Source organism: Callospermophilus lateralis, chromosome 1 (assembly GCF_048772815.1).
Source record: "Callospermophilus lateralis isolate mCalLat2 chromosome 1, mCalLat2.hap1, whole genome shotgun sequence".
NCBI lineage: Eukaryota > Metazoa > Chordata > Mammalia > Rodentia > Sciuridae > Callospermophilus > Callospermophilus lateralis.
In genome coordinates this window covers 139,617,037-139,637,336 of record NC_135305.1, presented here as the reverse complement: position 1 = coordinate 139,637,336, position 20,300 = coordinate 139,617,037, and the positions used below count along the sequence as shown (strand labels likewise).

At 39.5% G+C, this 20,300-nt stretch overlaps 1 protein-coding gene across 1 annotated transcript; it reads left to right on the top strand.

Annotated features, from left to right (window-relative positions):
• The first annotated feature begins 12,897 nt into the window (after positions 1 to 12,897).
• Positions 12,898 to 16,337, top strand: LOC143398961 (melanoma antigen preferentially expressed in tumors-like). Its single transcript, XM_076855660.1, has 3 exons — positions 12,898 to 13,187; positions 13,560 to 14,174; positions 15,806 to 16,337. Exons 1-3 carry the CDS (start codon positions 12,898 to 12,900, stop codon positions 16,335 to 16,337), a joined length of 1,437 nt encoding a protein of 478 aa, XP_076711775.1.
• Positions 16,338 to 20,300: the final 3,963 nt, after the last annotated feature.

Sequence of the window (20,300 nt, the reverse complement as noted above, 5' to 3'; positions counted from 1 at the left end):
GGGTTTTCTAGGTATAAAATCATATCATCAGCAAATAGTGCCAATTTGAGTTCTTCTTTTTCCTATGTGTATCCCTTTAGTTTCTTTCATCTGTCTAATTGCTCTGGCCAGTGTTTCAAGAACTTTATATGTTAAATAGAAGTGGTGAAAAAAGGGCATCTCTGTCTTGTTCCAGTTTTTAGAGGAATGCCTTCAATTTTTCTCCATTTAGAATAATGTTGGCCTGGACTTAGCATAGATAGCCTTTATGATGTTGAGATATGTTCCTGTTATCTCTAGTTTTTCTAGTGTTTTGAACATGAAGGAGTGCTGTATTTTGTCAAATGCTTTTTCTGCATCTATTGAGATGATCATATGATTCTTATCTTTAAGTCTAATGATGTGATGAATTAATTACATTTATTGACATCACTATATTGAACTAACCTTGCATCCCTGGGATTAATCCCACTTGATCATGGTGCATGATTTTTTTGATATGCTTTTGTATTTGATTTGCCAGAATTTTATTGAGAATTTCTACATCTATGTTCACTAGACATATTGATCTGAAGTTTTCTTTCTTTGATGTGTCTTTGCCTGGTTTTGAATCAGGGTGTTATTGGCCTCATAAAATGAGTTTAGAAGTGCTGCTTCTTTTTTCTATTTCCTGAAATAAATGGAAGATTATTGGCATTAGTTCTTCTTTAAAGATCTTGTAGAACTCTTCTGTGTATCCATACGGTCCTAGGCTTTTTTTGGTTGGCAGGTTTCTGATGGTGTCTTCTATTTCATTACTTGAAATTGATCTGTTTAAATTGTGTATATCATCCTAATTCAATTTAGGCAAATCATATGACTCTAGAAATTTGTCAATGCCTTCAGTAATTTTTATTTTATTGGAATTCAAGTTTTCAAAATAATTTATAATTATCTTCTGTATTTCTGTAGTGTCTGTTGTGACACTATTACACTACTGTGTTCCTTTTTCATCATGTATGTTAGTAATTTGAGTTTTCTTTCTCCTACTCTTTGTTAGCATGGCTAAGGGTTTGTCAATTTTATTCATTTTTTCAAAGAACTAAATTTTTGTTTTGTCAATTTTTTCAATTGTTTCTTTTGTTTCGATTTCATTGATTTCAGCTCTGATTTTAATTATTTTTTGTCTTCCACTGCTTTTGGTGTTGATTTGTTCTTCTTTTTTTTTTAGATTTTTTTTAAATTTTTTTTAAAGAGAGAGGGGGAGAGAGAGAGAGAGAGAGAGAGAGAGAGAGTTTTTTTAATATTTATTTTTTAGTTATCGGCATACACAACATCTTTGTTTGTATGTGGTGCTGAGGATCGAACCCGGGTCGCACGCATGCCAGGCGAGCGCGCTACTGCTTGAGCCACATCCCCAGCCCTGTTCTTCTTTTTCTAGGGCTTTGAGATGTAATATTAAGTCATTTATTTTCTACTTTTTCTTCTTTTAAGAAATGAACTCCGTGCAATGAACTTTCCTCTTAGAACTATTTCATAGTGTCCCAGAGATTTCAATATATTGTATCTGTGTTCTCATTCCCCTCTAAAAATTTTTTAATCTCTTCCTTGATGTCTTCTGCAACCCATTGTTCTTTCAGTAGCATATTATTTAGTCTCCAGGTGTTGGAATAACTTTTATTTTTTATTTTATCATTGATTTCTAATTTCATTCCATTAAGATCTGATAGAATGCAGGGTAGTATCTCAACTTTTTTATATTTTCTAAGGGTTGTTTTGTGGCATAATTTATGCTCTGTTTTAGAGAAGGATCCATGTGCTGCTGAGAAGAAAATGTATTTATTCATTGAAGGATGAAATATTCTATATATGTCAATGAAGTCTAAGTTATTGATTATATTATTGAGATCTGTAGTTTCTTTGTTCAGCTTTTGTTTGGACAAACTATCAGTGGTGAAAGAGATGTTGTTTTGGGGTCTATTTAACTCTTGAACCTGAGAAGAGTTTTTTGATAAATATAGATGCTCCATTGTTTGGGGCATATAAATTTATTATTGTTATGTCTTGTTGATGAATGGTTTCCTTAAGCAGTATGAAATATCTTCTTTATCTCTTGTGATTAACTTTGGCTTGAAGTCTACTTTATTTGATATGAAGTCTACTTTGGCTTGAAGTCTACTTTATTTAATATGGAAATCCCTGCTTCTTCTGCAGTTCATGTGAATGGTATAATTTTTCCCAACTTTTCACCTTCAGTCTGTGGATGTATATTCCTATGAGATGAGTCTCTTGGAGGCAGCATATTGTTGGGTCCTTTTTAATCCAATCATGGCAGCTTCATTCTTAGAAGGGTCTGCCTTTAGTCAAAAAAAAAAGGGGGGAACCCCTAAGAAAATTACTTTCTGCATCTGCTGTATCTCAAATATTTTAAGCTTATATAATAATCTTTATACCTTATCTTGGGGGTATTAGTGGATCCCTCCAAGTGGAATCACACAATATTTTCCTTTTGTGAGTGGTTTATTACACTTGTCAAAATGTCCTCAAGGTTCATCTGTGTTGTAACCTGTGTCAGAACATTTTTCTTTTTTTAAGGGTGATTTTTTTAAGGCTGAGAATATTCCACCAAATGCATATATGACATTTTGTATATCCATTCATCCATCACTGGATGCTTATGCTGCTTTTGACTTCTGACTTTTATGAATAATGCAGTAGGAACATGGGTGTATAAATGTCTCTTTAAGATCCTACTTTGGGGTACAAACCCAGAAGTGGAATTGATGGATATATTTATAATCCTTTTTTAAAAATGGCCATTCAGTCTTTGTTTTGTTTTGTTTTGTTTTTTGGTACTGGGCATTGACCCCAGTGGTGCTCTACCACTAAGCCACATTCCCAGTTCTTTCATTTTTAATTTTGAGATGAGTTCTACTAAATTGTTCAGGGCCTCACTGAACTGCTGAAGCTGGCCTTGAACTTGCAAACCTCCTTCAGAATCTCTGGGATTATAGACATGTGCCATTGTGCCTGACTATTTTTTTTTCTTTTGATAGTAGTAATCCTAATGATTGTGAGGTGGTATCTTGTTGTAGCTTTGATTTGTTTCTCTCTAATAATTATCAATGATGATCATCTTCCCATCTGTTTATTGGCCTGAAGATTATTTTTTAACACTGCAATCCACCTTTTATCACTATACATCCACCAACCAGAATCCCACACATTATATATAATGGAAATATTAGAGATAAACAACTCAGAAATAAGTATAAGTCATAGTTCATGGATATCAGATTTAATTAACAGCATTTTCTTTTTATTTCCTAGGTGGTCCATTTTACAAATCCGCCTTTCTTGCAGTCATTTGACATTTGGCAAGAGGAGAGAGAGGATCTGTTGTTGCCAATTTATGGCATAGGTTTCAGGGTGGGCAATGGAATATTACATTGCTTTATATAAGATATATTGTAACGCCAGGTGTAGTGGCACATACCTGTAATCCCAGTGACTTGGGAGGCTGAGGCAGAGGAATCTCAAGTTCAAGCCCTGCCTTGGCAATTTAGCAAGACTTTCTCTCAGAGTAAAAGGGCTGCAGATATATGACAGAGCACCCTTGAATTCAATCCCCAGTACTGAAAATATAAAACATGTAGTAATGTTAGTATCTCTTCAGTATTCTCCAGTTAGTTTTCTGTTATTTCTTCTAGATTAAAGTTATGATTATTTATACAGATTACCCAAAATATTCCAATTACATTTCAGTAATATTTATCTTTTCAGTGTTTGCTCTTTCAATACATTTGTGTATTTCCTTTTATTAATTTTATTCTATCACATCAATGTTTTGTTATGCTTAACCCATTGTGTCCCATATCCTATATATAAGACACTATAAAAACTATAAACTCCTATTAGTCATAGTAGTCTTTCCCTCTTTTGTACCTTTTTTTAAAATATTTTCTTTTAGTTGTAAATGAACACAATACCTTTATTTGTTTTTATTCTTATGTGTTGCCAGGGATTGAACCCAGTGCCTCACATATGCTAGGCAAGTGCTCTACCACTGAGCCACAACCCCAGCCCCATATTTTTTACCTTTCTAATGTTAAAATATAATTTTCAGAAAAATAATCCTGATTCTCTTACAGATATAAAAATGAACATGTTGGGCTGGGTTTGTGGCTCAGTGGTAGAGCACTTGCCTGGAATGTGTGAGGCACTGAGTTCAATTCTCAGCACCACATATAAATAAAAAGTAAAAGTCCGTCCAACAACTAAAATGAATAAAATAAATAAAATCTTTTTAAAAAATAAACATGTTAAAGAATTGATTTTGCTTGTATACCATGAAGTACCATGCAGATGTTAAAGCCAATCCAAAAGAAGAGTCAAAACAGCACAGATTTATATGACATGAAGGAATGTTGAAATGAATTGCAAATGGAGATGGAATGGATTTTACCACAGTTGGACATTATGGGAAAATCCTACCAGACCAGATGAAATTTATATATCTATTAATTATCAATTATATATCTGTAACAGGATCAATTTTCACTTCAGAGGTATTCAAGTGAAGAAGTTGTCCTTGAGTATTTGTACTGAAACCAAAAGTTAAAACACCACATTACTTAACAGAAAATTGTTCTGATATGTGTAATAAAAGGAAATATCATATTCATTATCAGAAAATTGTTCTCATACATTGCAGTAAAAGGAACTTGAAAGCAATATTTCCAAATCAATCACACAACATTCATTCAACCAAACATGAGTCTACCATATCATGATGAATTCCTCTGGTAGTCTTGAACTTTGTTTTACATTTGTTCCAACAGGATTCAGTGTTTTGTGTATGCACACCAAGAGGTGACACAAAATTTTAAGTGCATTGGTTAAAGTTAATTATAATATGTTGGAAATCAAGGTGAGAGGTAATATCTATAATATTAAAAAATTGCACTTCACCCTCTGGTTATATTTTATTTTACAGTTAAAGCAGGACTTATTGATTTGCAAGTAATAACCTACATCACCAAGCTGTATCAGAAACAGATCAAAGTAATGTTCATATACTTTACAACAGATATTGTAGCTTTTGGCCATAGCATGGGCTGTGATTTCCATAGACCATCAGAGTAGAGGATAAAGTTACATTTTCAGTTCATAATATGAGGAGCATTTGGAACATCAACAATTAATAGGCTGCAGCATATCTTGAAATAAATGGCTATACATTGGGAGAAGTAAAATGAAAACTTTCCCAAAGATAAAACCACTAAAAAAGTTTAAAATTTCAGTTTAATATGCAGGAACTAATCTAAATTTAGAAATTTGACCCACGGGGAAATATGTTCAATCAATCCTTATAAAGTTACAAAAGAACTCAAAAAAAATGAACAGGATTAGAATCCAATAACCCAAAGGATTCATTGTAAAAGGATGTATAGCTGTCTCCATATAGGGAAAAAAGTAATAACTTTTCTTCACCTGTCATTAAGATTATGGATGGGGCTGGAGATGTGGCTCAAGTGGTAGCGCGCTCGCCTGGCGTGCGTGCAGCCCGGGTTCGATCCTCAGCACCACATACAAACAAAGATGTTGTGTCCGCCCAGAACTAAAAAATAAATATTTTTTTAAAAAAAGATTATGGATGGTGTCTTTATAACAGAAGACAGACAACAAGACAAAGCACAACAAATTTATTTAGCTGTATGTTTTGTCACAACCTACAATCCCAGTTCAAGGCCAGCCTGCACAACTTAGGGAGACCTTGTGTCAAAATTTTTAAAATACAATAAGAAGGGATGGGATGTAATTCAGTGGTAGAGAGCCCCTGAATTCAATTCCCCCAGTACTGAAAAAAAACTCACATGACATGGAAATCTTCAGAAATTAAGACCCAAAGAACTGTGTATTTTTATCTTTAGTTTAAATAAAGGACACATGGTTATGAGAAATATGACTGAATAAAAAGACTATAACTTAAGTCAGGAATGATGGTGCACTCCTGAAATCCTACTACTCAGGAGACTAAGGCAGGACACCCAAGGCAACAATAGTAAGACTCTCTTTCAATATAAAATTGAAAAATAGGCTGGGGATGTAGTTCAATGGTAAAGCACCCCTGGTTCATTCCCTAGTACTCCCCATATACAGACAAGCACACACACACACACACACACACACACACACACACACGAGTTATGACCTAATGAGAATAAACTGGTGGGAACTTGAACTTGTCAAAATCTGTTCATATTCATCTTGGCCTCTGTGTAGTATTCCTGTAAATAGAAGGTCACCTCTCACATGAAAGTCCAATGACCAAGTTTCAGGAGAGATAGGTCAGAGAATTCTTTCATGGCCTGCTCTTGCACAAAAGGGAGAGGTAAAGTCAGAGAGACCTCCAAAGGCATTATGTTTTAGGGTCACATTCTAAGCCCAACACACCATTGAAACACATTTTTCCTACACTAATCCTACACATTTTCCTACACATAATCATTTGCTCTTTTTATTGCTATAGGGACTTTGATTGTTATGACTATTGTACTGGCTTCAAGTTTCCTTGATGTTGACAGTTCAATGTTGTCAAAAAGTAGGCATGCTTGTTCCTAATTTCAATGTTGTCAAGAATACCCCACAACACAGCTCCCATATCCATGGGTGTGGATTCTGTTGTCATGTATGTGTGTATCCATAATTGTAATTTTTTTTCTTTTTACTTTTTTCTTGTTTTGTTTTGTTGAGGTACTGGGGATGGAAGCCAAACAAGTCTGAGCTACATCCTCAGCCCTTTTTTATTATTTTTTTTTTTTTTTGAGACAGGATCAGTCTTATTTTCCCAGGCTGGCCTTGAACTTGCTATTCTCTTGCCTCAGCTTCCAGAGTGGCTGGGATTTTAGGCATGTGTGTCACCACACTCAACTCTTCTAATTTTTATTAGTTGTGTTTTCCCACTTTTCTTTTCTACTGCTGTAACCAATAACAGTGCAAAGAGCAAGAGGCTAGAGGACAACACTCGTTGCTCCAGAAATACTCCATTAGGGCTGGGGATATGGCTTGGTGGTAGAGTGCTTGCCTTCCATGAATGAAGCTCTGGGTTCAATCTCCAGCACCAAAACACACACACACACACACACACACACACATACACACAGAGAGAGAGAGAAAGAGAGAGAGAGAGAGAGAGAGAGAGAGAGAGAGAAATATTTGTTAGGTTTTATTCAAAGTCAGCTATGAAAGAAGATAGAAGACACTTCTATCAAAAGTTTCAAAAGTTCTGTCTTTGAAACCTTTGAAGGTGAGCAGAGGTTTTTAAAGGAGAAGAGGCAGTGAAGTGAGACAAAAGGCAAGAAGCACACGTAAGCAGATTTAGTTCACCCACTTTAGGCTGAGTCTTCACTCTTAGTTTCTCTGGTGCCTGTCAGAGTGGATTGTAGCCCTTCAGTCCCATTCTCAGCAGAAGGAATTTGCTCTTAATTGACGGAGGCAGAAGTGGAGAAGCCAAATTCAGTCTGTTTCACTGCCGTATACTTACCTACTTTTCCCCTATAAAATGATTCTGGAATTCATTTCTATACCTACTGCTTTTCTGATCTCACTTCATTTATTTTGTCCTCACTCAGAATGATGTCTTGTCTTCATGGAGCCACATCCCCAGCCCTTTTTCATTTCTTATTTTGAAACAGAGTCTCACTAAGTTGCTTAGGGCCTCACTAAGTTCCTGAGGCTAGCTTTGAACTTGCATTTCTCCTGCCTCATTCTCCCAAGCAGCTGGGGTTATAGGTGTGCACTATCATGCCTGGCAACTTTGTTCTTCTTTCTAACTGCATTGTAGCATTTTTTAATATTCTTTAGTAATGAAAAGAATCTGATTTATTTTTTATTAAAACTTTACTTTACCAAAATCAGAAAGTCAAAGATCAATTATTTTATCTCATGTGTGAAGCCAGAGGGGGGAAAGGAAATTTAAAAAGAGAGAGAGAGAACAATAGAGTAAAGGAAGGGAATCAAGAGGGAAGAAAGGGAGAGCATGGGGAAGAATTGGGGAACAAAATCTACCAAATTATTCTATGTCCATGTGTGAATATACACAGTGAATCCCACATATATGTATAATTATAGTTCATTACTTAATAATAATAGAAGGGAGATCAGTAGTGCAAGTAGATCAGGGTAGGAAGGAGGAGAGGAAAATACTGGGGAATGAGATTGATCAAATTATTATTTGTGCATGTATCAATATGGCATAATGAGTCCCACTACTATGTATAATTATAATGCACCAATTTAAAAAATTTAAAAATTTAAATTTAAAAAACTGCTTTGTGGGGCTGGGGATGTGGCTCAAGCGCTAGCGCGCTCACCTGGCATGCGTGGGGTGCTGGGTTCAATCCTCAGCACCACATAAAAATAAAATAAAGATTTTGTGTCCACTGAAAACTAAAAAATAAATATTAAAAAGATTCTCTCTCTCTCTCTCTCTCTCTCTCTCTCTCTCTTTAAGAAAAAACTGCTTCGCTTTGTTTGCTTTCATACATCTTGATATGTGTTTAAAGATAAATATAAATCTAAAAAATTCTATCTTTTAAATTTTCCCTGGTGCCAAAAGGGAATATTTTCTTTCAATATTTTCTTTCAATATTTCCTTCAGAAACTTGTGGATCCTAAATCCTTTCTGTCTCTTCCAAATGTATGTATTTTTTTTAAGTTAGGTAAGCCTCTTTCCAGTTTTACATTCCAGAAGTATCTCTTAAAGCCACCTCTATGAAATGTGAACATAGAGGAAGATGGGATCCTGTCTCTCTACCTCTGTAGTTTAGTCCAAGCGCTTATCTCTGAGTTGTAACTTACTGGTATTCAAAAGAGAAACTTCTTTTTTTTTTTCATTTGGAGAAAGACAATTAATTTATATGTAATAGTTTGTATCTACCTACCTAAAAGGATGAGATTCTTTTCTATCCTTGCAATATTCTTAGTGGATTGCCTGTGGTATACATCACAACCTGTTTTAATATTTATTCAACAACAAAATGGTTTCAATCCTGATAACATTTTTTGAGAGACTGTACTGGATTGGCAGGAGATTTTATTTTTAATTTCCCTAATAATGAACTTTTGTTATTTTATCATCTGTTGTAGTTCGGTTATTCTAACATTTCTGGGCAAATTAAATGTCAGTTTCAGTGGTTGTCAAGTTATGTTCTTTTTTTTAACTTTTTTACATTTATTTTTTAGTTGTAGGTGGACACAATACCTTTTATTTTTATGGGTGCTGAGGATTGAACCCAGTGCCTCACATATGCTAGGCAAGCGCTAAAGGGTTAAAGCTCACTGAGCCACAACCCCAGCCCTCAAGTTATATTCTTTATTCTGTTATATGTTATGGTGACCTTTTTTAAAATTCTTAGACATCTTGGTGACCTTTTTTGGTTAGATTTATCTTTAAGAACATTCTAGTTGTAGCTCAGTGGTAGAGCGCTCGCCTAGCACATGTGAAGACCTGGGTTTGATCCTCAGCACCACATAAAAATAAATAAAAAAGATATTGTGTCCAACCAGAAGAAAAAATATATATTTTTTTAAATCTAGTGTAATTGTGGCCAGTAGGTCACTAGTATATAGGAGCACCATTGATGTTTGTATATTGGTCTTATGATTAGCAATCTTGATGAACTCATTATTCCATTGGTTTGTCTATGATAGCTTAGATTTCCTATGTTGTCACATGATCTGTACATATTGGCAGTTGTGGTTTTTTTCTTTTCCAGTGCTTACTTGATCTATTTTCTTGCAAATGTGTATTTAAAGGACCACCATTACAATGTTGAACAAAAGCAGCAATAACACCTGAGTTATTCCATGTTGTAAGAGAAGAAAAATATTTTTCCTTCCCCCCATATCTTGGATTCATTGGATGAGCCCCCTAAAGCAAAGAGAGAGAGAGAGAGAGAGAGAGAGAGAGAGAGAGAGAGAGAGATATTAACAAAGAAAAGGCATTACAAATTTATTTAATGTAGGTTTTATATGACACAGGGACCTTGATAAGGAAATGAAATGAAGATCCAAGAAAGTGGTTAAAGCTCAGTGTTTTTATGCTAGGTTTGATGAAGAGTAGAGCATCTATAGAAATATGATAGGACAGGGGCTGGGGTTGTGACTCAGTGTAGCACACTTGCCTGGCATGTGTGAGGTGCTGGGTTCGATTCTCAGCACCACATATAAATAAATAAAATAAAGGTCTATCAACAACAAAAATAAATTTAAAAAAAAGAAATATGATAGGACAGAGGAAGTATAAGTGTAACAAACTGAAGGAAAGAACAAGGCTTATGTGTTCATATTTCTCTTGGTGGTCCTATACCTTCAGAAATAAGGGTATTCCTTTCTTCCAGATATAGAAAATGTTCCTCCCATGCAGGTGTTATGACCTGCTACAGGAGAAGGTTAGAAAATCCTTGCTGCACATGCTGTTTATTAAAATTCATCTTAAAATAATTCAATATACCAAGTTTCCATATTTGGCGGTAGCATATCCTGAAAATGTATCAAGAGCCTGTTAGAAGCAGACACCAAGACGATTGCAAGGATTTTACTAGGGGAAATGTGGAGGAATTGGGGAAGGTGTGAAGAGTTGGCACAAATGCATTGCTGTCGGGTGAAGCAGAGCAAGAGAGGAGGCTGGGTGGAAGGAAGCACTCTGGAAGATTCAACAAAGGCTTCAGAGTCCTCAAGCCAAAAGTGATGATCATTAGAAGAGTGGAATTTTCTAGGAATTGATCTGTCAGTTAGTCATTGGTAGGGACAGCACATGGAATGGGTGGCCTGGGCTCTAAGAGCTACAATACCCAAGTTGGAGGTGCAGGGTGCATTCTCATGGTGGCCACACAATCTTTATCTTATTTCTGATTTTAAAGGCAATGTTTACAAAACGTCATTACTAAATATTTAAGAACTTCCATTCTCTTCCTTCTTTGATTTTCCTGAATCCATTGACACAATTACATTAATAAATAATAATCCTAATGTTCACCATTCTTGAATTTCTGGTATTAGTTGTACTTGTTGTGTTTGATTGCCTTTTTATTGATATTTATAGATTTCATTTGCCTAGTACTTTACTATTTTGGATTTTTGCATATAGCTTCAACAAGTGAAATCAGGCAATAGTTGTCCTTTCTTATATTGGCCTTGGTCAGTTGTGTTACCAAGGCTATAATAACCCCATTGGAATGGGATTTCATAGCTTGGGAAAATGTGAATAAGTGTTTCTTGTCTCTGACTTCCATAGATTCTAGACTTCAGCTGTCCAAAACTGAAGCATCTGTCTACATGCAGCTATTCAAATTATTTGAAATTTAATAAGATGTAGAAGTCAGTTCCTCAGTCATACTAGTCAAATTTCAAGTGCTCAGTAATCACATGTGGCTTGTGGCTCCCATATTGGACAGCACAAGTCTAGAACATCCTCCATCAATGTACCAAGCTCTGCTCTGTAGCCTGGGTGGCCCACAGAGGGTGATGGGATGGGACTATGATTCCTTGTATTTCACCGGGCAGGAATAAGGGGTTTGCTTTGGACAGTTGAAAGAATCCATAATTAACTGTGAACTGATGCTTTGAGATTGAAAAAGAAAATCTCTGTTCCATATCACCCTAAAATCATTCAGTGAGATGTGGTGAGTTATATTGTGTGCTTCAACTTGCTTTTAAGTGCATTTAAAATATGCCTTGGGTTGTGTACTATATGTCAGTCACTATTCATAACTATGCTACAGTAATGATAAAAGCAGACATGGCTCTTTTTACATGGCACTTGCCATTAAGCAGAGCAGAAACAGACAATAAGAAACTGTGTGCATTCACATGCCCACATGAATGTATGTGTGAGAAAAGGGCAGAAATATAAGGAAATTATAGTATAAGTACTTGAGACCAAGTTAGAATAAAAACATAATTAAGGGATGGGAGTGCTATTCTGCATGAGTGATCAGGGACAAAGTGAAATTTTTTAAAAATATTTTTTAGTTGTAGATGGACACATTATCTTTCTTTATTTTTATGTGGTGCTGAGGATCAAACCCAGTACCTCACACATGCGAAGCATTCTATCACTGAGCTCCAGCCCCAGCCCTGACAAGGTGAAATTTTAACAGAGACTTGAATAAAGTGAGGAAGCCAGTGATGAATATATGTGGAAGATTTCTCTAAGAAAAAAATCAGAGAGAGGAGTAAATGCAAAGGCCCTGAGTCAAGGGCCTCTTCTCCTCTGAGTTGGAGAAGAGGCATGGAAGTCAGTATTGGTTTCTGTTGCAGAGTAAATACTGGAGAGGGTGACAGGAGTTGAGCCCTGGAGTGCTAAGAGATTCTAGAAGTGCTAGATTCTAGAAGTTCAGTAACAAAAGATAAGTTTTATACAGAGTGAAAAGGGAAGCCATTGGAGAGTTTTCAGCCAAGGACAGACATATCTAACAGACCATAGTGGGCATCAGGCTAGAAACAGGAAGACAAGTTAGAAGGCCACTATACTAGCAGAGACCAGAAATATTGGTGGCTTGGTAAAAGTGGAAGTAATGACTAGTCATACTTCATTTTGGAAAGTTGATAAGGAATTAGGGACTATGTCCTTAGTAAATGCTCATGGTAATCTTGCTGGTGAAGGCAAAGAAGGAAAGTTAGGACCAATTCAAAGCCTCTGAAGTCTATCAAAGAATTGATCTAAAACCCTGAGTTTCTGGGCTCCATGTTCCCAGAGTCTGAGGGTCTCTGGAGTCTCATATTTGCAAGGTTTGTGTCATGAATGGAAGATGGAAATGGTGTTTGAACCTGTGATGGATGTGAAAGGCTTATATCTTTTGTGCTGATCTGGAAGTATGTTGAGCTAAAGGTCTTCTGAGGATTTCTACTTTACTCTGCATCAGGTTCACAGAGATGAGCAATCCATCCCTACCCAAGCTCTTGGAACTCGCAGCCTACAGCCTGCTAAGCAATGAGGCCTCTGCTATATCTGCCTTGGAAGAGTTCACTGTCAACCTCTTCCCACCACTGCTCACTGCTGCATTTGCCAAGGGGCATGAGAAGGCTCTAAAGGCCCTGGTGCAGGCCTGGCCCTTCCCCTTTCTCCGACTGGGCTCTCTGATAGTACAGTGGCCCAAACAAGATAGCTTGCAAGCTGTGCTGGATGGGCTGGAGGACTTCCCTGCTCACGGGGCCTATCCCAGGTAAGGGGGATGCTGGGCCCAATGCTTGGGCACAGAGTTAGAGAGGAAGTGATCTGGGACCCAGAACAGAGGAGCATTAAATATGGCTGAGGGTGCAAATGGGCCATCTATGGGTTTCTGGGTTAAGTGGTTGATGATATTATTGAAGGGCATTAAGAAGTGGGATTTTCAGTCTTCTAGGGATTATGGTACAGGTTGTATGAAGAATGGAGACTGAGAAGGAGTCCAAGGAAAAGCTCATATGAGAAGGGAGGCTGGGTGGGCTCATGCTGGGTTCTAAGAGTGGCCCAACATGCTGCTGCTTATCTTACCTGAGCCCAGTTGTGTTCCCCCAGATATCAGCCTCTCATCCCACCACTCTCTTCCCTACAGGAGGTCAGAACTGAGGGTGCTGGATTTGACTCTGGACTTTGATCAGGTCCAGAGTAAAAAGGTTTCTGAGGCCTTGGCCATGTTCCCATTTTGGTTACCATCAACAGTCAAGGCACCAATGCCCCAGGCCATGGTTAAGAGCAATCCAGAAGAGGACACAAGAAGAGGACCAAAAAAGCTGTGGGAACCTGTGGAATTACACATCGATCTTTTCCTGAGAGTCCCCTTCAAGTTTGATCCATTCCTTTCAGGCCTCCTGACAAAAGTGGAACAGAGCGGTGGGTCCCTGCGCCTCTGCTGTAGGAAGCTGCATATTGAGGAAATGCCCTTTAACAGCCTGGTAGGGATCTTGAAGACACTTGAGCTGGATTTCATGCAGGAGCTAGAGGTGTTTGACTGGTTCCGGGCACTGTCTGAGCAGAGGCTGTTTGCAACACAGCTGGGGAAGATCTGCAACCTGCGCAGCCTCAAACTGGCCTACTACCACTGGGCCTTCTCCCCAGTGAGTGAGCAGTCCTCCAGCTACTTTCTTTCACAGCTCAGCAAGCTGGGCCACCTCCAGAAGCTCCACCTCTCCTACTCCTACCTCTCAGGCAACCTACATCAAGTGCTCAGGTGAACAGGTGGGCAGGGGCCTCCAAGTCAAGCCAGGACAGGGATCAAGTCAGAAAATAGGGCCCATTCTCATGTGCTCATGAAATACTGGGCACAACCTGGGAACCTGGGTGTTCCTATGCAGCTGATGACTAGGATCTGCTTTGGAAGACAGAAATAGTGGGGAGAGATGTATATTGCTAAAAAGAAATACAATAAATCTAGTTTAAAGACATTATTGATTCTTGAATTGAATAAAATAGAATACCATAAGATAAGGTCTCCAGTGAGCTAAGCAGAGGAGTTTGGATGTATAGGCAAAAAAGGACTGAAGAAAACAAAGATCCTTTCAATGTTCCTTTCCTTATAGGGTTAAGAGGAGGATTTCCTCATCATACAGGCTCAGGTAAATTAGATCCTTTCTGATTAGTTGCTGTGAATCTCTTATAATTTATAAAGCTGACCTATTCCAAAATTCAACTTGGAAACATAACACTAAGTGACTTTATTCTTCTGGTTTGATCTGATCTATTGGGGCCTACTACAGAAGCTCAGTGCAAATAACAACTACCTATGAATTTTGTTTAACAATGTTTTTTTTAATTTAAGGCAAGTTACTTTATTAACCTAAATAGTTGTTACTACATTAATTATATATTTTAATTTTTCATTCAATATGTTTATCTACTCAACAAACTTCTCTAGGCACTACTGAGTGCTGTACTGGACCTTGAGGAAAGGACCAGAGACAACACAGGTCAGGGCTCTCCTCTTGGAGCATGTGCTCCTAGAGGAGATAGATGCAGATAGATGCAGGGCCCTGCAGGGCAATTGTGCAAGGAAATTGTCTTATTCTATGAAAATTTTCTAAAAACTTCCCAGTGGGGCATTAAATAGGAGCCTGAGTAGCAGCTTCCCCAGACCCAAACCAGAGTACTAATGGCCCATCCAATGAATTCCTAATCATCAAAGAAGCTCTTTCCAAACCACTCCTCTCAGCAGTCATGTTGGACACATGTAACACGTAGGTCACGATTTCACCAAAAAGAAAGAGTTGGAGAGTATGTTAGCTTTCCACTGTTGTGACAAAATATCTGATAATCAACTTAAAGGAAAGATTTATTTTGGTTCACAGTTTTGGATGTTTCAGTCTACAACGTATTGTTCCTATGACTTTGGGGCCTGTAGTGAGGCAGTCCATTATGGCAGAGAGTATGTGGGGTAGCAAACCTGCTCACCTCAGCTGCTGAGAAGCAAAGAGAGAGAGGGGAATGAGCCAGGGCCCCAATATCCCCTTTAAGGTCATGCCCCCAATGACCTAATTTCCTTCCACTTGTTCCCCCATTCCAAAGGTTCTACCACTTCCATTTGGGTCCACAGGCTGGTCCCAAACCTTTAGCATATGGGCTTTAGAGGGGGAAGGGCACTTAAGATCCAAACCATAATAAAGGGGTTGGTGGAGGGACCTCATAGTTATGTTTTGAGACACAGCCAGGCCTTGGGACATCAAAAGACATATGATTCTAAACCTCCTGGTAAATGTCTTCCCAGATGAGGAAGTAGCCTTAGGGCTAGCCTCCTCTGTGGGCAAGCAGATACCCAGGGAGGAGGCACTGGGCCCTCACCTGAGTTATTGCACCTTCTCTCCTCAGCTGCCTGCAGTCCCCACTGCATGCTCTGGAGATTTGTTCCTGCACACTTCTGAACACCGACATCATCTACTTATCCCAGAGCCTTCATGTCACCTGCCTGAAGAAGTTGGATCTGAGTGGCAACAACCTTTCCTACATGGTCCCTGGTTCCTTAGAGACCCTGCTAGAGAAGATCTCAGGGACACTCCAGCACCTGAACCTGAACCACTGCCAGCTAAAGGATGCCCACCTCAGTGCCATCCTGCCAGCCCTGCGCCACTGCTCCTGGCTCCATTACTTGGGCCTGTCTGACAATCCCATATCCCAAGCCAGCCTCCTGAGCCTGCTGGAACACACAGCAGGGCTGATGGAGTTGAAGCAGGTGCTCTACCCCATCCCAGTTGAGTGCTGCACATACCTGCATGGCCTCTCCTGGGGTCCTGTCAACAAAGACAAGATGTACCAGGTGCAGGCTGAGATACAGAATCTGTTGCAGGCTGTGCAGAGAGCCGACATGCAATGGAGGCCCCACTGCCCTAGCCCTTGCCCATGAGGCTGGTGCAGCTCAAGTGAGGGAATGGAGACTGTGATCAGAATGGGCAGCAGGAAAAACATCCAGGGCCAACAACTTCCTGACAGGCACATGTTTTTAGCAAGGAATATAAAGGAAACTTCCACAAGAACTGTCCAGTGCTTTCTTCTCTTCTACATCACTCCCTTCCTCGGTCCAAAGCCTAGACTCCTTCAAATGTTCATTCAGTCCACACATGTTATCAAGGTGGCTTTATGATCAGCTTCCAGGGATGGAAAGATATCAGAAGTTTGGCCTTCCTGAGCAGGAACTCACTTAACTTGGGTCACTCTTCTGACTACTCCCTCTGTTTTTCTTTCTTGTCTTTTGCTTCTGGATAAAATGAAATGGGGCCTTAGTTGACTTCTCCATCTTCTGGTCATCATCTCCTTCTGGAGATCTGAGAACCTCAGGGGACATTGGGAGACTGGAAGGAAATTCACACAAGCACTCTTGCATTCACAGAACACACAACTAATTAACTGGGCTTCCTGGAGCACATGTGTCACTGCTGTTCTCAGTCTGGGCATACAGAAGGCCCAGGACACAACTCACACTAAGATCAAGGCCATGACCCTTAAGGAAGTCCCTGCAATAGGGCAAAGTCAGAGAGGAACCAGGAGTGACTATCTAAGCAGGTTACAGAAGTTACCTCTGGAAGGAGACATATGGGCCATGACCTGCATCTAATGAAGAGACATGGAGCAAGCCTCCCTGGGGAAAAAGCAGAAAAGCACAATTGCTGAGCTACAGACCTGAGCTTGATCAAAAGGACTGAGGGTGAGGGTCATGAAATGAGATTGGAGATCCATAGGCCCAGGTCCCTAGCATCACATGTGTAGAATGTAGTCAAGACTGATAAAGATAGAAAAATGAGGAGGCCAGAAAACCTACAAATGGCCAAGATACATGCAAAGGCTGCACTGGAAAATCTAGATCAAACGGACATGCAGGGCCAGAGAAAGCCAGAGGATGATGGCCCATGCAGGACAGATTCTTGCTACCCAGATCCAGATTCTCCATTCAGAAAGGTGTTTGATCACAAGTGCAGAAGATTTACAGAACATCCAGAGGACTACATGGCCTGTTCCCAGTAAGCTGGAAAGGAACGGATTGTCAGTCTGCTCTGCTAGCCTGCTTGTTACCTTCTACATCCTGTCCTTGTTTAAGACCCATCTTAGGTGTTCTGACCCCATCCATGCAACCCCCACTTTCAAACCAAAGATAGATAAGAAAGACACATTTTTACAAAGGTTCTCAGTAAATGTTCTGCCTGGAGGAGGAAGCACTCCTCCTTTCATGAGCCATCTTGTAGCAGGCTTAGCGCTTCCCTGGCTTCCTGACCCCAGGTTGTTAATAATGCCTGGTAACTTCCTCACAGGAATCCTATACAGGGTAAGAGAGACACTATGCTTGAGACATATTAGTGGCAGTCCTTGTGTACCCACCCTGTTTTTGTGTGCCAGCATTCATCTCCAAAGGCCTCCAAGTGGAATATGGTTTTCACATTATTCATTTATTTAATAAGTGCCTGCCAAATGCCTGCAAATGACAAGGTACATCTGTTTTTATTTTTGTTTGTCTATTTGCACATGCTAGACAAGTTATCTCCACTGAGCTACATCTCCAGCCCTGACGAGTACTTTTGCAAGGGTAGAGGATAAAGCTAAAAATAATACCAAGTCCTTGCCCTGGGTGGCAAACAAATGGTATTATTTCAGGATGAGGAGAGGGTCAAGTCTTAGGGAGTAGGGCTTGCTGATGAGAAGAAAAAAAAAAGAAAGGGAAAAGGAAAGGCTTGTGATCAAACATCTTTCTGAATGGAGAAGCCGAATCTGGGTGGCAAGAACCTGTCCTGCATGGGCATTTGGGCAGAAGCCTGAATGGGCAAACCTCCAGGCAAAGGAGGAACAGAAAAAAAAAAAAAACAGATGGGGGACGTGACACTGTTGGAATTCCTTCCAGTGCTGAGAATTCAAATGCTTCCCCAAACCTCAATTACACAGACAATCCCCAATTTATGATGGTTTAATTTTTTAACTTCACCACAGTTTTAAAATGAAAGAAATATGCTTTTAGTAGAAACCATATTTTGAATTTTGAAGTTTGATTTTTTTCCATAGCACAATATGCAAGATAATACCTCCCTGTAGAGACGGGGCAGCAGCAGTGAGTTGCAGCTCCCAGTTGGGCACACAGTCAACAAGGATGGGAAAAAAAACTGATAATTTATAGTGTAAGGGAAAGAGCCTCTGATCCCTCACAACTTCTCTGATGTAGACACTCAGGCTCATAATTGTAGCTGTTCTACATGTTATTATCAAGAGTATAAGAGATAAATTCTCTCCATCTGCTGAAGGTTCCTTCTGGTGTCATGGCTTTCCAACAGTGTGTCAGGGCATTGGTGCTGCCCACATACAAAAAGAAGCCAGTAGTGGGACTGCAAATTGGTGCAACCACTCCAGAAAGCAGTATGGAGATTCCTCAGAAAACTTGGAATGGAACTACCATTTGACCCACTTATCCCACTCCTCAGTTTATGCCCAAAGGACTTAAAATCATCATACTACTGTGATGCAGCCACATCAATGTTTATAGCAGCTTAATTCGCAATAGCTAGGCTATGGATTCAGCCTAGGTGTCCTTTAAACAGATGAATGGATAAATAAATGTGGTATATATACACTATGGCATATTCCTCAGCCATAAAGAAGAAGGCAATTACGAGATTTGCCAGTAAATGGATGGAACTGGAGACTAGCATGCTAATGAAAAAAGCCAATCCCAAAAAAAGAACGTTCCTTCTGATATGTGGATGCTATCACACAATAATGGCAGGGGGGAAGAGTAGAAGTTCATTGGATTAGACAAAGGGAAATGACAGAAGGGAGGGGGATGGGAATAGGAAAGATAGTAGAATGAATCAGACAGGGAGGGGAAGAGAGGAGGCAAGGGGGTGAAAAAGATGGTGGAATGAGATGGACATCATTACCCTAAAGTACATATATAAAGACACAAATGGTGTGACTATACTTTGTATACAACCAGGAGAAAAAAAAAAAGGCCACTGGTCAAAATGTAGCTGAAGGTGGGGGGGTGGAGGGGCAGTGGATATGATCCACACTGGGAGTATTCCTCTAAATTGGGGTGATCTGTCTACCTAAGGGCCTGACCAGGAGGTCTTGGGAGAAGGCTCAGATGCTGGGCTCTCCCAGGTCAGCAGCACAGTTTCTGGGGTGAAACAAAGAACATCCTTAGACATTCAGCCTCCAGAGCTGATCACTCAGCGCCCCCTGGTGGATCCAGGCTTCAAATCCTTTCCCCAGCTCTGGGATGAACCTTGGAGCTGGATTAAATGAACAGAAACTCAGGTTTTGCCTGCCTTTCTACCAACTAATCACATCCCTCAGATCCAACCTTGTAGCTCTGATGCTGCAACAGAGAACTGAGTGGAAAAAAGACTATAGGGCTCCAAGATGGAAGCCAGTAGACCTTGGAGGGAGATGGCAAGGCTTAAATCAGGCATCACAGGCAGGGAGGATTGAGTAGATCTCTAGAATATTTTGAATACAGGATCTGTGAATAAATAATGAAAAAGAAGCGTCAAGGATGCTTCTGAGGCATTGGGCTTGATGATCCAGGAAGATGGAGTTGCCATTCTGAAGATAGAGAACCTGTTGTTTTATTCAGCTTTTTTCACTGCTGTGACTAAAAGAGCCAACCAGAACAACTATAGAAGAGAAAAAGGTTATTTGGGGGCTTACAGTTTTGGAGGTCTCAGTTGGTAGACAGACAGCTCCATTCCTTGGGGCTTGAAGTAAGGCAAACATCATGGCAGAAGAATGTAGCAGAGGGAGGCAGCTCACGTGATGATCAAGCAGCAAAGAGAAAGACTCCACTTGCCCGATACAAAATATATACCCCCAAAGTCATTGGTCCCCAAAG

Excerpts from the sequence above, each read along its gene's own strand:
- LOC143398961 (XM_076855660.1), top strand. The coding sequence starts at position 12,898 with ATGAGCAATCCATCCCTACCCAAGCTCTTGGAACTCGCAGCCTACAGC. Across the intron at positions 13,188-13,559 it reads GCTCACGGGGCCTATCCCAG|GAGGTCAGAACTGAGGGTGC; the intron begins GTAAGGGGGATG and ends TCTTCCCTACAG. Across the intron at positions 14,175-15,805 it reads AACCTACATCAAGTGCTCAG|CTGCCTGCAGTCCCCACTGC; the intron begins GTGAACAGGTGG and ends TTCTCTCCTCAG.